Source organism: Notolepis coatsorum (assembly GCF_963971535.1).
Source record: "Notolepis coatsorum genome assembly, chromosome: 19".
Taxonomy (NCBI): Eukaryota; Metazoa; Chordata; class Actinopteri; order Aulopiformes; family Paralepididae; genus Notolepis; species Notolepis coatsorum.
The window spans coordinates 65,926,242-65,940,743 of record NC_140183.1 but is presented as its reverse complement, the minus strand read 5'-3'; the positions used below and the strand labels follow the sequence as shown (position 1 = coordinate 65,940,743).

The 14,502-nt window shown below is 40.1% G+C and overlaps 1 protein-coding gene across 1 annotated transcript in view; it reads left to right on the top strand.

The window, feature by feature from the left end:
* Positions 1 to 14,502, top strand: part of LOC311245750 (lysophosphatidylcholine acyltransferase 1) — a gene marked incomplete at both ends in the record, with an annotated part of 164,662 nt that overhangs the window by 130,794 nt on the left and 19,366 nt on the right. The window contains 3 exons of the mRNA XM_084335722.1: positions 789 to 823; positions 5,755 to 5,809; positions 6,493 to 6,575. Coding sequence (XP_084191848.1) covers positions 789 to 823; positions 5,755 to 5,809; positions 6,493 to 6,575 — 173 coding nt within the window. The remainder of the gene's footprint in view (positions 1 to 788; positions 824 to 5,754; positions 5,810 to 6,492; positions 6,576 to 14,502) is intronic.

Here is a 14,502-nt window from a genome sequence, read left to right as displayed (position 1 = left end):
AACAAGATGCCTTTTTTTCTAAAACTGTATGTCCTATTTTATAATGTTTTACATCACGTCATTTTTGGCCCTACCCATTCGAAATGCATTCCGCTGCCCATGTTAGTAACTGTGATCAAATGCTAATATTGGGGCGTAATAGTATGGCTGCTGTTGCATGTGAACCTCGCCAAAATTATGCCTTTTGATTTGCAAATCTAAACCTTTGCGTGCATAGTACTTTTCATGATGCCATGACTCATTCAAAATACATTGTATGATTTGGTTGTGTGAAAATTAGACTGTTTTTCTTCATTTTTGAAAATGTGACTTTTTGGAGGTTCAAGGTTGTCACCTGACGCAATATTTTGCTACTTTGAACCTGCTGCTGTTACATAATTCTATGCTGCTGCTCGAGGTGAATGCAAAGTAATTATAGCCTGTGACATTCAGATCTGGTTTCCTGTGCCCTTTGCGATATCTTGGGTCAATATCTTCCTCAATTACTAATATTGACCCTTAGAGCACCACCTGTATTGGAAGCCAGTCTGCAGCACCTGTATTGTTTAACCTGGAATCAGGTACTGCGTTCTAACTGCTGTTCTGACCCCAGTGGAACCCCAGCCCCTGATTGGTTCCAGTAGTTGATGACATGAAATACAGGCCACCTCTGGCATACCGGTAATGGTGTCTCCCGAAGCAACGAGCGTTACCGTTAACGTCGGTAGAATAAACGCAGCCGTAAGTCTAGATCTAGCAGAAATAGTCTACATTCACTTTGCTTGTTCTCCTTCTGTCTGTCTCTACAGGACACCATCACATGGACGTGGCAGGGCCCCGGAGCGTGAGTACATATTTGTTAATAATAATAATTCATTACATTTATATAGCGCTTTTCTAGACACTCAAAATGCTCCCCACAATGTAGGGTGGCAATCGCCTCCTTCACCACCACTGGTAGCACCCAACCTTGGGCCACGCAGGCTCAATGGCTGCCATACACTGGCACCAGGCACACATCACACTACACAATGGCTGAACGGCTCAGGAGACAGGGATTGATATCAGCCAATTAAGGGGAAGGGATGATTAGGTGGCCTTGATGTCATTGGAGAAAACATGTTAATTCTTCACACTGCTTCTTTGATAATATCTGACGGTGTTTACTACAATATGACGTGGATCCCAGGGCAGAATACAAAATGATTCGAAATTCATCAGACACTTTTCTAAAATTCATTCAGACACTATTTCACTGTCTCAGGGTGACTCAGTGGCTCAGGAGGTAGAGCAGGTCATCCGGTAATCTGAAGGTTCCCGGTTCTATTCTGGCTCCTCCCCCGACAGCGCGTCGTAGTGTCCTTCAGCGAGACACTTAACCCCATAACTGCTCCCGACGAGCGGGTCGGCACCTCGCATGGTCGCCTCCGCCGTCGGTGTGTGAATGTGTGAGTGAATGGATGAAATGTGCGGTGTAAGTTGTAAAACACTTTGGATAAAAGCGATAAAAGTGCTATGTATAAATGCAGTCCAAGGAGAGGGTCTTCTAGAGAGTCACAACAATGGGTCCCTGTCCTCACTGAGGCCCTCGGGTGACATGGTGTCTAGAGTGTAAATACAGAGTAGTTCACGTCTCAATAGAAGAATGTTTATGTGCCCCCCCCTCCCCTCCGTGGGAGCTGGACATGTTATTTAGATAAACCTAGCAGCCACAGCCTTGCTGTTTATTTCTCACCCTGCGTCGTGTCCTCCTTCGTTACATTTGTTCACATCAGTATGATTTGGATTAGATTCAGATTAGATTAGATTCAAATGTATTGTCATTTTAAGTACAGTACAACGAAAATAAGTTTGGCATCCAACCAGTATATTAACACCTCAAGGTGTAGTTCATTAGTTTATCAATATGATGCAACATGTAGTTCATTAGTTTATCAATATGATGCAACATGTAGTTCATTAGTTTATCAATATGATACAACATGTAGTTCATTAGTTTATCAATATGATACAACATGTAGTTTATTAGTTTATCAATGATACAACATGTAGTTCAGTAGTTTATCAATATGATACAACATGTAGTTCATTAGTTTATCAATATGATACAACATGTAGTTCATTAGTTTATCAATATGATGCAACATGTAGTTCATTAGTTTATCAATATGATGCAACATGTAGTTCAGTAGTTTATCAATATGATGCAACATGTAGTTCAGTAGTTTATCAATATGATACAACATGTAGTTCATTAGTTTATCAATATGATACAACATGTAGTTCATTAGTTTATCAATATGATACAACATGTAGTTCATTAGTTTATCAATATGATACAACATGTAGTTCATTAGTTTATCAATATGATGCAACATGTAGTTCAGTAGTTTATCAATATGATACAACATGTAGTTCATTAGTTTATCAATATGATACAACATGTAGTTCATTAGTTTATCAATATGATGCAACATGTAGTTCATTAGTTTATCAATATGATGCAACATGTAGTTCATTAGTTTATCAATATGATGCAACATGTAGTTCATTAGTTTATCAATATGATGCAACATGTAGTTAATTAGTTTATCAATATGATACAACATGTAGTTCATTAGTTTATCAATATGATGCAACATGTAGTTCATTAGTTTATCAATATGATACAACATGTAGTTCATTAGTTTATCAATATGATACAACATGTAGTTCATTAGTTTATCAATATGATGCAACATGTAGTTCATTAGTTTATCAATATGATGCAACATGTAGTTCATTAGTTTATCAATATGATACAACATGTAGTTCATTAGTTTATCAATATGATGCAACATGTAGTTCATTAGTTTATCAATATGATACAACATGTAGTTCATTAGTTTATCAATATGATGCAACATGTAGTTCATTAGTTTATCAATATGATGCAACATGTAGTTCATTAGTTTATCAATATGATGCAACATGTAGTTAATTAGTTTATCAATATGATACAACATGTAGTTCATTAGTTTATCAATATGATGCAACATGTAGTTAATTAGTTTATCAATATGATACAACATGTAGTTCATTAGTTTATCAATATGATGCAACATGTAGTTCATTAGTTTATCAATATGATACAACATGTAGTTCATTAGTTTATCAATATGATACAACATGTAGTTCATTAGTTTATCAATATGATGCAACATGTAGTTCATTAGTTTATCAATATGATGCAACATGTAGTTCATTAGTTTATCAATATGATACAACATGTAGTTCAGTAGTTTATCAATATGATACAACATGTAGTTCATTAGTTTATCAATATGATGCAACATGTAGTTCATTAGTTTATCAATATGATGCAACATGTAGTTCATTAGTTTATCAATATGATACAACATGTAGTTCATTAGTTTATCAATATGATGCAACATGTAGTTCATTAGTTTATCAATATGATACAACATGTAGTTCAGTAGTTTATCAATATGATGCAACATGTAGTTCATTAGTTTATCAATATGATGTACAGACTGTATAGTTTCTGTCCTGGGCTAGACCAATATAATGACAAGATAAACACTCTTTGCGACCAAAAGCAGCCGAGTGTACATTTGAAATGAAAACAAGTAGTGATGCACGATATATCGGCCGCCGATATAATATCGGCCGATATGGCAGTTTTTTTACACAACGGTATCGGTCCGATATCAAGATAGGGCCGATATTAAAAAAAAAAAATTAATCTTTTTTTTTCTTCTTTTTACATGTTTTGGCCTTAAATAGTTTCAAAATATCAGTCATTTCTGAAAATAAGTTACAAAAGTAAAAAAAAATTATGCGTTTTGGAAAATAGCTCTTTATTTGATTATCATAAAAAAGTGTTTTCTATACAGAGATATCGACATCGGTAAATATCGGTATCGGCCAGAACAGCAATATTAATATCGGTTATCGGTATCGGCCACAATTTTCACTAAATTCAAGCTTTTGTAGACTGTGCAAAAACTCAACCATTAAGACCTCAGATGGGCTGGAAAGGGACTCGCCGGCTGAACGAGGCTCGTTATCCAGCCCTCTTCACCAACTCTCCTCAGACTCAGTGACTGGGTGTCTTGTTGTTGTTGTGGTGGCTCTCTTGAGGGCTTTTGGCCGCCTTCCCAGCTGAGCACCGTAGAACTATACAGTGGCTGTCTGACTGGAGAAAATGTACACACACACACACACACACACTCAAGAGAGTATTCACGTGCACAGGCGTGCACACATTCACACACTTGTAAATAGGAGTCTACCTACGACTATGCTTGCACCTCATGGTACCAAAGCACCTCAAAGGCGCTAAAAACAAAATTACAAACATCTCAAAACAAACTGGTCAGACTACTGCTTGACCTTACTCCTAGAACCCACCTCACCCCTGCCCACTTTGACAACCTAGGATGGCTTAGAGTAGACGACAGAGTACAGCAACTTGCAATGGGCCTGGTCTACAAGATACACTACACGACCAAGGTACCCATGTACATGTCAAAATACTTCCCAAAGGTCAGTGAATACCACGATCACAACACCAGAGGGAGCTCCACAAATCATGTTAAACCCAGATTCGGCTCAAACAAGGGACTAAACACGTTTCGCAATTATGCCACATCAATGTGGAACGCCCTACCCAAAGCTGTAAAGGAATGTGAATCACTACCCACTTTCAAAAACACTCTCAAAAAACACCTACGGGAGACTGCAATTCGAAACTGGCCCCTGTAAATGTCCTAACACAACCCCCTCCAATGTACAGTAAATTACCAAGTATGGTCTTGTCAATATTCCAATGTACAGTTTTGTTTGTACAGTTGTACAGTGTCCCCCACCCACCCCTCCTACCCAACCTCTCCCCCCCCCCACTCCTACCCAACCCCCCCACCCACCCAACCACCTCCAGTGTACAGTCCCCCCCCCCACCTACCCAATCCAATGTACAGTTTCTACGTCAAATGTATATACTCTTTTTTTCTGGACTCTTTGTATCACAAACAGTACTGTATTTGCAAATCTGGTATGTCATAAATGTATAAATGTAGCAGTACTGTCTATCTGTATGTCATATATGTTACGATGAATTGAAAATGGGGGACCCTGATGTAAACAAGACGAAAGTCTTTCTCTGGTCTGCATCCCCTTAACAATTGTATGTATTGAACTGTACTGTACCCATTCTGCAATCTGTTAATAAAGTTTTCAATCAATCAAACCTTTAAATTCTAAACCAGAACTACAACCTAATCGATGTCAAGAGGCCATGCTGACTGTGCGCGCGCGCACACACACACACACACACACACACACACACACACACACACTCAGGTGTATATACCTGCACAGGCAAACATACACACAATACAAGGAGTCAAAGTCCTATGCGGTAGTTGTACTGAATACAATAAGTGTCATTAAATATGCTGTAAAGGTCATTCCTTTGATGTAATATGTTCTTTCCTCCAGTGTTTATGGTTGGGCACATTTTGTAAGGCCTTTGTCATACTGGTATATTTGTGTTTTTAATCATTATTAGAATAGATTATAACATTATTGTTCAGTTACTTAACATTGTTTATTATTGACTTCGGACTCACCCACGATCACAAAATGTAGACGCCAATACTCGACACGTAACACACATTAAAATCCAAATAAGCAAGCATTGTATGTACATAAGTACTGTAAGCCACCTAAGCCAGCATTTCTATCTTGTTCATGTTGCATTGTTTGTTCCAGGTTTGAAATCTTGTGGCTGACGCTCTGCCAGCTACACAATGAGTTTGAGATGGAGGTGAGTGTTGTTTACTGTGTGTGTGTGTGTGTGTGTGTGTGTGTGTGTGTGTGTGTGTGTGTGTGTGTGTGTGTGTGTGTGTGTGTGTGTGTGTGTGTGTGTGTGTGTGTGTGTGTGTGTGTGTGTGTGTGTGTGTGTGTGTGTGTGTGTGTGTGTGTGTGTGTGTGTGTGTGTGTGTGTGTGTGTGTGTTGAAGATGTTTATGAACATCTGTTCAGCTCTGTTCTTTGGTAGCTTTTTCTCTCGCTGTCTCTTTCTGTCTACAGTATCTCTGTCTGTCTGACTGTCTACATGTCTGTCTACATGTCTTGTCTGTCTGTCTACATGTCGGTCTACATGTCTGTCTGTCGGTATACATGTCTGTCTCTCTCTTTGTGTCTGTCTGTCTGTCTCTCTCTGTCTGTCTGTCTGTATCTTTCTGTCTACACTACAGTATAGCTGTGTCTGTCTGTCTGTCTGTATCTTTCTGTCTACACTACAGTATATATGTCTGTCTGTATGTCTCTATCTTTCTGTCTACAGTATATCTGTCTGTCTGTATGTCTCTGTCTTTCTGTCTATAGTACCTCTGTCTGTATGTCTCTCTCTCTTGCTCTGGCAGAAAGGTAAAATAAATGTCCCCCAAAGATCCCCTTTTGAATAATCCAGTTTAAACGAATGTACTGTGTTGTCTCGTCTCTGCAGTACCTTCCCATCTACACGCCCTCAGAGGAGGAGAAGAGGAACCCGGCGCTCTTCGCCATCAACGTTAGGCGCATCATGGCCAAGTGAGTCACTGTCTGCCTGGTGCCCAGAGTCAGAGACGTGTCGTGGGTTAAGATCTACGTCTCTGTCATGTGATTTGTGTTATGTCAAAAAAAGAAACTGAATAAAAATGTGATCACAAACAAAATAAAGATCTAGAGATGGAGCCAAATGTACCCCTGCTGGTCTAGAATCAGATCCTGTGTAAACCTTTTCTCCTATACCTGAGAGAATGCAAAAATCACAGGTATCAAAAGGCACACGGTCTGTAGGAGCTGGTCTTGGTAGCATCAGTACATGAGGTTTCTGAACCAGGGTGGTGAAGGTTATATGAACCAGAGTGGTGAAGGTTATAAATATGAACCAGGGTGGTGAAGGTTATATGAACCAGAGTGGTGAAGGTTATAAATATGAACCAGGGTGGTGAAGGTTATATGAACCAGAGTGGTGAAGGTTATAAATATGAACCAGGGTGGTGAAGGTTATATGAACCAGGGTGGTGAAGGTTATAAATATGAACCAGGGTGGTGAAGGTTATATGAACCAGGGTGGTGAAGGTTATATGAACCAGAGTGGTGAAGGTTATATGAACCAGAGTGGTGAAGGTTATATGAACCAGAGTGGTGAAGGTTATAAATATGAACCAGATGGTGAAGGTTATAAATATGAACCAGAGTGGTGAAGGTTATAAATATGAACCAGAGTGGTGAAGGTTATAAATATGAACCAGATGGTGAAGGTTATAAATATGAACCAGAGTGGTGAAGGTTATATGAACCAGGGTGGTGAAGGTTATAAATATGAACCAGATGGTGAAGGTTATAAATATGAACCAGAGTGGTGAAGGTTATATGAACCAGAGTGGTGAAGGTTATAAATATGAACCAGAGTGGTGAAGGTTATATGAACCAGAGTGGTGAAGGTTATAAATATGAACCAGAGTGGTGAAGGTTATAAATATGAACCAGGGTGGTGAAGGTTATAAATATGAACCAGAGTGGTGAAGGTTATAAATATGAACCAGAGTGGTGAAGGTTATAAATATGAACCAGGGTGGTGAAGGTTATAAATATGAACCAGGGTGGTGAAGGTTATAAATATGAACCAGGGTGGTGAAGGTTATAAATATGAACCAGAGTGGTGAAGGTTATAAATATGAACCAGAGTGGTGAAGGTTATAAATATGAACCAGAGTGGTGAAGGTTATAAATATGAACCAGAGTGGTGAAGGTTATATGAACCAGAGTGGTGAAGGTTACACCCCTACAAATCAGTCACATGGGAGTACAATACAACACTAGGCGACTTTGAGATTGAGGAAAGTGCTATATAAATCGAATATTTTATTATTATTATTATGACTGCTCTAGCCATTATTATTATTATTATTACTTTGAATGTTAGTCAGCAAATAGCTTTTGTCATTCTTTGATTGATTGATTGATTGAAAACTTTATTAACAGATTGCAGAATGGGTACAGTACAGTACAGCTCAATACATACAATTGTTAAGGGGATGCAGACCAGAGAAAGACTTTCGTCTTCTGTGTGACAACCCTAGTAAAAGCATGCGTCTAATCACGTATACGTGGCCTGAGAGTGTACAACTCTGCATTTACTCTCTCTGGTGTTGTTTACCCTAATGTGATGCATTCACAGTAGCTTTATAACACTTGCATCAAAATAGACAGAATAGAATATCGTATTCTCTGAAGCTCCTTTGTGGGACAAAAGTAATGTTCAGAATTTGGCCTGCCTACTTTAGACTTCCCTGTGTCTTAAAGCAACACTCACATTGAACTCTTTACACATAAAGATATCTGAGAAAAGGATTTGCAGTATAAAACGTAATCTCCATAGCACCCTGTTTATTTTTTCCATCAAGTACTATCTTCTCTTTTATGGTCAAATTTGTAGTAACTACTGTATAAAATGTTAAGTGCCCTGGCTTTCTTTAAAGGATAAGGACTTTTATTTATTTTCCATTGTGTACGAAAATACCAACATTTACAATGCATTCCTCTTACTTACAAGTCTGGACCATGAGGGAAAAACTGACCTCATCCTAAGAGGTTATTCTTTTAAATGCCATTGCTCACATGGCCTAGTTTCTGCTCTTTGTAAGGCAGATTAGGTTAGTTGTATTTCCGTTTCCTCATGCCGCAGTTCATAAGCAGTTAACTTTTAGTTTCTACAGTATATCTGTATCACATCTAGCCTGTTTCACAGTGTCCCCAGCGCTGACTGACTACTCATTAAAGGACTGTCTCACATCCTGTTTCCTCTCTCTTCTACACCGTGAGAGACAGCGCTCTGAGCTCGCCCCCCTGCGAGCTTAGCTTCCACTACGGGGCCAAAGGCGGCTTACTTGTCACTCGATGTTGTTGAAATGGTCCCAATTTGTCAAAACCTCCAACATAGAGAGAGAGTCTCTGTCTGCTATTTGGACGCTGACATGTTGAATCGAATGTGACTTTGAGTGAAAATAATGAATTTTGCTTTTCAAATCAAGATGTCAGCGTCCAAGAAAGCAGACAGGGATTTTTAAGTTCATCTCCCTGCCTGTTCATTGGACCAGCTGTGATATGTAGCTAGCATAGCGTTACATACCATACAGGGCTGTACCCTGCGACGAGATGATCGCAAATTGCCCCTTAATCCGGCCCATGCCAGTGGAAAATAATATTTGGGGGCAAGCTTGGACATGTGGACACTGAGGAAGATGCTGAAGATAACATGGAAGGATAAGATCAAGAATGAGGAGGTACTGAGAAGAGCGGATATGCAAGGGGGACAGCTGCTGGAGAGGTTGAAAAAGAGAAAGATGGAGTTGTGCAGGCATGTTCTGAGAGGATCCAGCGGGGAGATGTTCAAGAAGGTGGTGATGGGGAAGGTGGATGGAAAGAGAGGAAGTGGAAGACCAAGAAGAGGCTGGGTAGACGATGTCTGTGATTGGAGTGGAGTGAGAGGCGGAGTCACGGAGTTGGAGAGAAGAAGTGGGGACAGAATGGGTTGGAGAGTGATAGGCAACCTTCGGAACGAAGAAGCCACCTAATGATGATGAAGCTTGCGAGTAGTGATTTCAACCCTTCATTTGCATTTCACTCCTAAATTAATCCATACAAATTGGATACATTTAAAAAAAAAAACATTAGCCTACAACCAGGGCTGTACAGTGCGACATAATGTTGCGGTTGTAATTTCATTAGACAGACCAGCCTTTAATAACCTTTAATAACATGCAATTTAATTGACACGAGCAATGGACATTAGCTGCTAACCAAGGTATCCATTAGGACTATGCTAAGCTAACTAGCGTTAGCTGCTAACCCTGGAAAACGGTCAAAGCGGACTCCACAACACTAGTTCCATTCGTGAGGAAAGGGGATGGGTTATATTGACAACGCTTGACAACAGAAGTTTAAACATAACTTCATATTTATTGGTTATTCGTTTCTGTATATCATCCAGTTTCCATCTCCGTGTGTTAAACTCTTCCTGTTTACATTCGAGTGTGACATCATCACCTACGGCAGCTTAGACGATCAAAACGCGAACCTAGAACAAAACCCGAGGGGGGGGGGCGGGGGGGGGGCTGGCTCTCTCGTTCGTTCTCGCCCCCTTTCTCTCTCTCTCTCTTGCTCTCTCTCTACATTCAATGATTTAAAGTAGCCAAACGTTACAGACAGTATAAATACTAACTGGATAGTTGATGATATAAACATTTCATTTCATTATCTGAAATATTCTAAAATCATTAAGTCTGCTATAAGCCATTATCCCTTTGTGTGTGATTATTATTTTCTCACAGTAGTGTGTGTGTATATATATATATATATATATATATATATATATATATATATATATATATATATATACGTATACATATATGTGTGTGTGTTTGGCTAAAGTGGATAGAAAACACAGTACTGTGCAAAAAAAAGGCACCCAAGAGTTTTTATATAAATGGTGTTAGATGTAAATAATTTTTTTTATTAGTGTGTCAGTAGACTACTCTTAGTACATTTTCATTCAATTATTTTTTTAAAGCATCTTCATGGTTTAATAATGCAAACATATGTTGCAGGGACTTATTATAATCATCATATTGGCGTGACTGTATGCATCAAAGGGTTAAATCAAGCATTTTTAAGTGCTTTAGAGGAAATGTCAAAATATTGCGATATATATATATCGTGATATGGCCAAAAAATATTGCGATATCATTTAGAGGCCTTATCGCCCAGCCCTACTATAATGGTAAAATAGTTATTAAAAAATGTGCCCCTAAAAAATATTCTTTGCCCCTAAATTTCTCATTTAGGGGCAAGTGTGCCCCTAGTGAAGAAGCTTAGCGTACAGCCCTGCCATACAGTATTGCAGCTGAGGATCAGTAATGGCTCACAGATCACTGTAGATACTGGTATGTACTCTGTTTTCTCATTTCTATGTTTGCAATCCAGTTCAACAGACACTTTGGGAATCTCTGGGCTTTTCCCCAGGACTTTCAAGCAAGATGGTGCACCTATTAATAAATGACAACTAGGTCATAACTAGGGGGTGGTCCAGAGGGGGTCTGTGCCCCCCCCCCCCCCCCCCCCCGTTCCGGGAGGCAAAAAAGTGCAATAAAGAGCCATTTACTGTAATTTCCTGCAATTTAAAAACATTATTTCAATGGAATATCTAACAAACATTATTTATTTAAGTACAGTGTATAAGGTATAATCTGGACCCAAGCTTTCACTGCACAAATTTTTTTTATTATCTCTCTGTGTGACTTCCATCTCTGACTGTTGAGGAGATCAAGGCTCTTATCGCCTCTGTGGAGGTTTTTCCCTGAGGTCTCTGTTCACCTTCCCTCCCTTCCTCTTCCCTCACACCTCACCTTGTGTCTCCCTCACCTCCTTGACCCGACCAGCCTTTGTTATCCACCCCTCCCCACAGCCCCCCCCCCACAGAGCTTAAGGGCCCTTTCTCACTCAGGCTGAGGTTACACCTTTCGTATCATTTCGTATTGTTTTCTTATACGTATCGCCGCGTATCGCCGCGACGTCATGCGCCTCGAGTCACACTTTCGTTTTTTTTTTCGTTTTTGTCAGCCAAGCACACTGATGTAGTACACTGCCAAAGCAGTAGGTGGCAGTAGGTGGCAAACATGAAGGCAATTTCAACCAATCAGAACGAATGTGCCAATACACTTCCTGGTGGAAGCTCCAGCAAAAGAAAATGTCAATAAGGCAGGCGCCTATGCCGCGCCACCATCTTGCTTTACTCAATGCAGCAATAATTTTTCAGCAAAGCCTAATAAAAGTGCAATAAACAAAACGGATACATTCACTGTGTGTTCTGCCTGTCATTTGTTGATGAAACAAAACTAACATCAACACAAGTGACCACCAAGAGCGGATAGTTTAGGCTAAAAAACGATCGGTAGCATTGTAGCATTGTTAGCTGCATGCTAACGTCAATGGAGTATGCCATTATAACAATATAGCATTGTGGCTAGAAGCTAACGTTAGCTCACGCTACTTAGCCAGCATCAAAACTGATGATATCGCGAGCTATCAGTAGTTAGATAACATTAGAGACAACGCTGTGTGTATTAAACAAAGGTGAATAGATGACTGGGCCATTTTGTTTAATGCTTCTTAAGTTGAAAGAGGAACTCTGAGCTAACAGGGTCTGAATCCTGATAGCTCACGTTAGCCAGCTGCTCATGCAATCGGTAATGCTAGCAGAATGAATGGATGTAAACTTTATTTAACATATTGCATATGGGTACAATACAATACGGCTCAATACAAACAATTGTTAAGGGAATGCAGACTGTTGTAGCTTGGACTGGGGTCCTTATAACAATAACTTGACAACACATGGTAGCTGAAGCTATTTGGGACACGGAGCTCTGTCCCAAACACACACACTGTACACAGGAAGGGCACGCAGATGGTATCTACTGCGCATGGGCGTTTTCGCAACAACGGCTAGCGTGCTGACTACACGCTGTTGTCGAAGCGTTTTTTTTGCGTATCTCCAAACGCAAACACAATTTTGCGTTTCAGCCGTATCCACAAAAAAACGCCAAAAAACGCATTTCTGTGTAGATAGGACATCAAACGTCGTCAAAAACGTATAAAAAAACGCCAGGAATACACTAGTCTAACCATAGCCTCACCCTATTCGTTTCTATTTCGTTCCGTTCTGCCCGTTCCGAGATCTGATGCGAACTCCCCCTCTCCCCCCTCTAGTTTGTGTACACACTTCAGTCTGGGTGCGCTCTGGGTTTTGTTTACGGTTTGCGTTTTGAGCTTGTAAGCTTGCCGTAGTCGATGATGTCACGCTCGAAATGTAAACACAGGAAGTGTTAACACGGAGACTAGAGAATGGATTCTGATATAAAGAAACAAATAACTAATATGAAGTTATATTTGAACCTCTGTTGTCAAGCCTTGTCAATATAACCCACCCCCCTTTTCTCACGAATGGAACTCTGTTGTAGAGTCCGCTTTTGATCGTTTTGCAGGGTTAACAATAACGCTAAGCTAACGGCTAACGCTAGTTAGCTTAACCTTTTACTAGTAACATTGCTCGCATCGATTATATTGAATGTCATTGATCTACTGGTCGACCGAAAATGTAAACAGGAATGTCTTAACACGACTGCGGACTCTGGATGCTGATATAAAATGAACAAATGGCCAATAAATATGAAGTTATATTTGAACCTCTGTTGTCAAGCCTTGTCAATATAACCCACCCCATTTTATCACGAATGGATGGTGTTGTAGAGTCCGCTTTTGAGCGTTTTAACGATAGCGCTAAGCTAACGGCTAAACGCTAGTTAGCTTTTACTAGTAACATTGCTGCATCGATTATATGCATTATATTGAATGTCATTGATCTACTGGTCGACCACGGGTGCGCGCCTGAGACCACCTATTTCAGTGGTCCAGGTTCAGCGCCCCCGGGGACGAATCAGCGGGGGGCGGGGACGGGGGACAGTGTTCTCACTCAGACAGACACACCCTTTTCTGATGCGAGCCAGGTCTGATTCGACACAGAGCAGTGAGTGAGAAAGGGCCCTAAGAAGCACAGCTCACAAAACTGTGGGGGACTTGACTTCTCATGGCCAGAGAGAGACAAGCCTCCTTCCAGACTCCTAACCTGAATCTATATCTGACTGTCAACACTTTAACGATGCACGTATATCAGCCATGAAGATCTGACCACATTCATCTTCTTAATTACCCCCCCCCCCCCCGTCTGTTTACGTGTTTACATCAAAGGTGTCATGGATGGACTGCTAATTTGCTGCCGATTTCTCTATGGTGTGCTCACTCACGTCAAGCTCATGGTGTGCACTGTATCTGCTCTTACCTGTATCTCTTACCTGTATCTGTATCTCTTACCTGTATCTATCTCTTACCTGTATACCGGTATGCTCTTATCTGTATCTCTTACCTGTATCTCTTACCTGTATCTGTATCTCTCACCTGTATCTCTTACCTGTATCTGTATCTCTTACCTGTATATGCTCTTACCTGTATCTCTTACCTGTATCTGTATATCTTACCTGTATCTCTTACCTGTATATCTTACATGTATCTCTTACCTGTATCTGTATTTCTTACCTGTATATGCTCTTACCTGTATCTCTTACCTGTATCTGTATATCTTACCTGTATCTCTTACCTGCATCTGTATATCTTACCTGTATCTCTTACCTGTATATCTTACCTGTATCTCTTACCTGTATCTGTATATCTTACCTGTATCTCTTACCTGTATCTCTTACCTGTATCTCGTACCTGTATCTGTATATCTTACCTGTATCTCTTACCTGTATCTGTATATCTTACCTGTATCTCTTACCTGTATCTGTATATCTTACCTGTATCTGCTCTTACCTGTATCTCTTACCTGTATCTGCTCTTACCTGTATCTCTTACC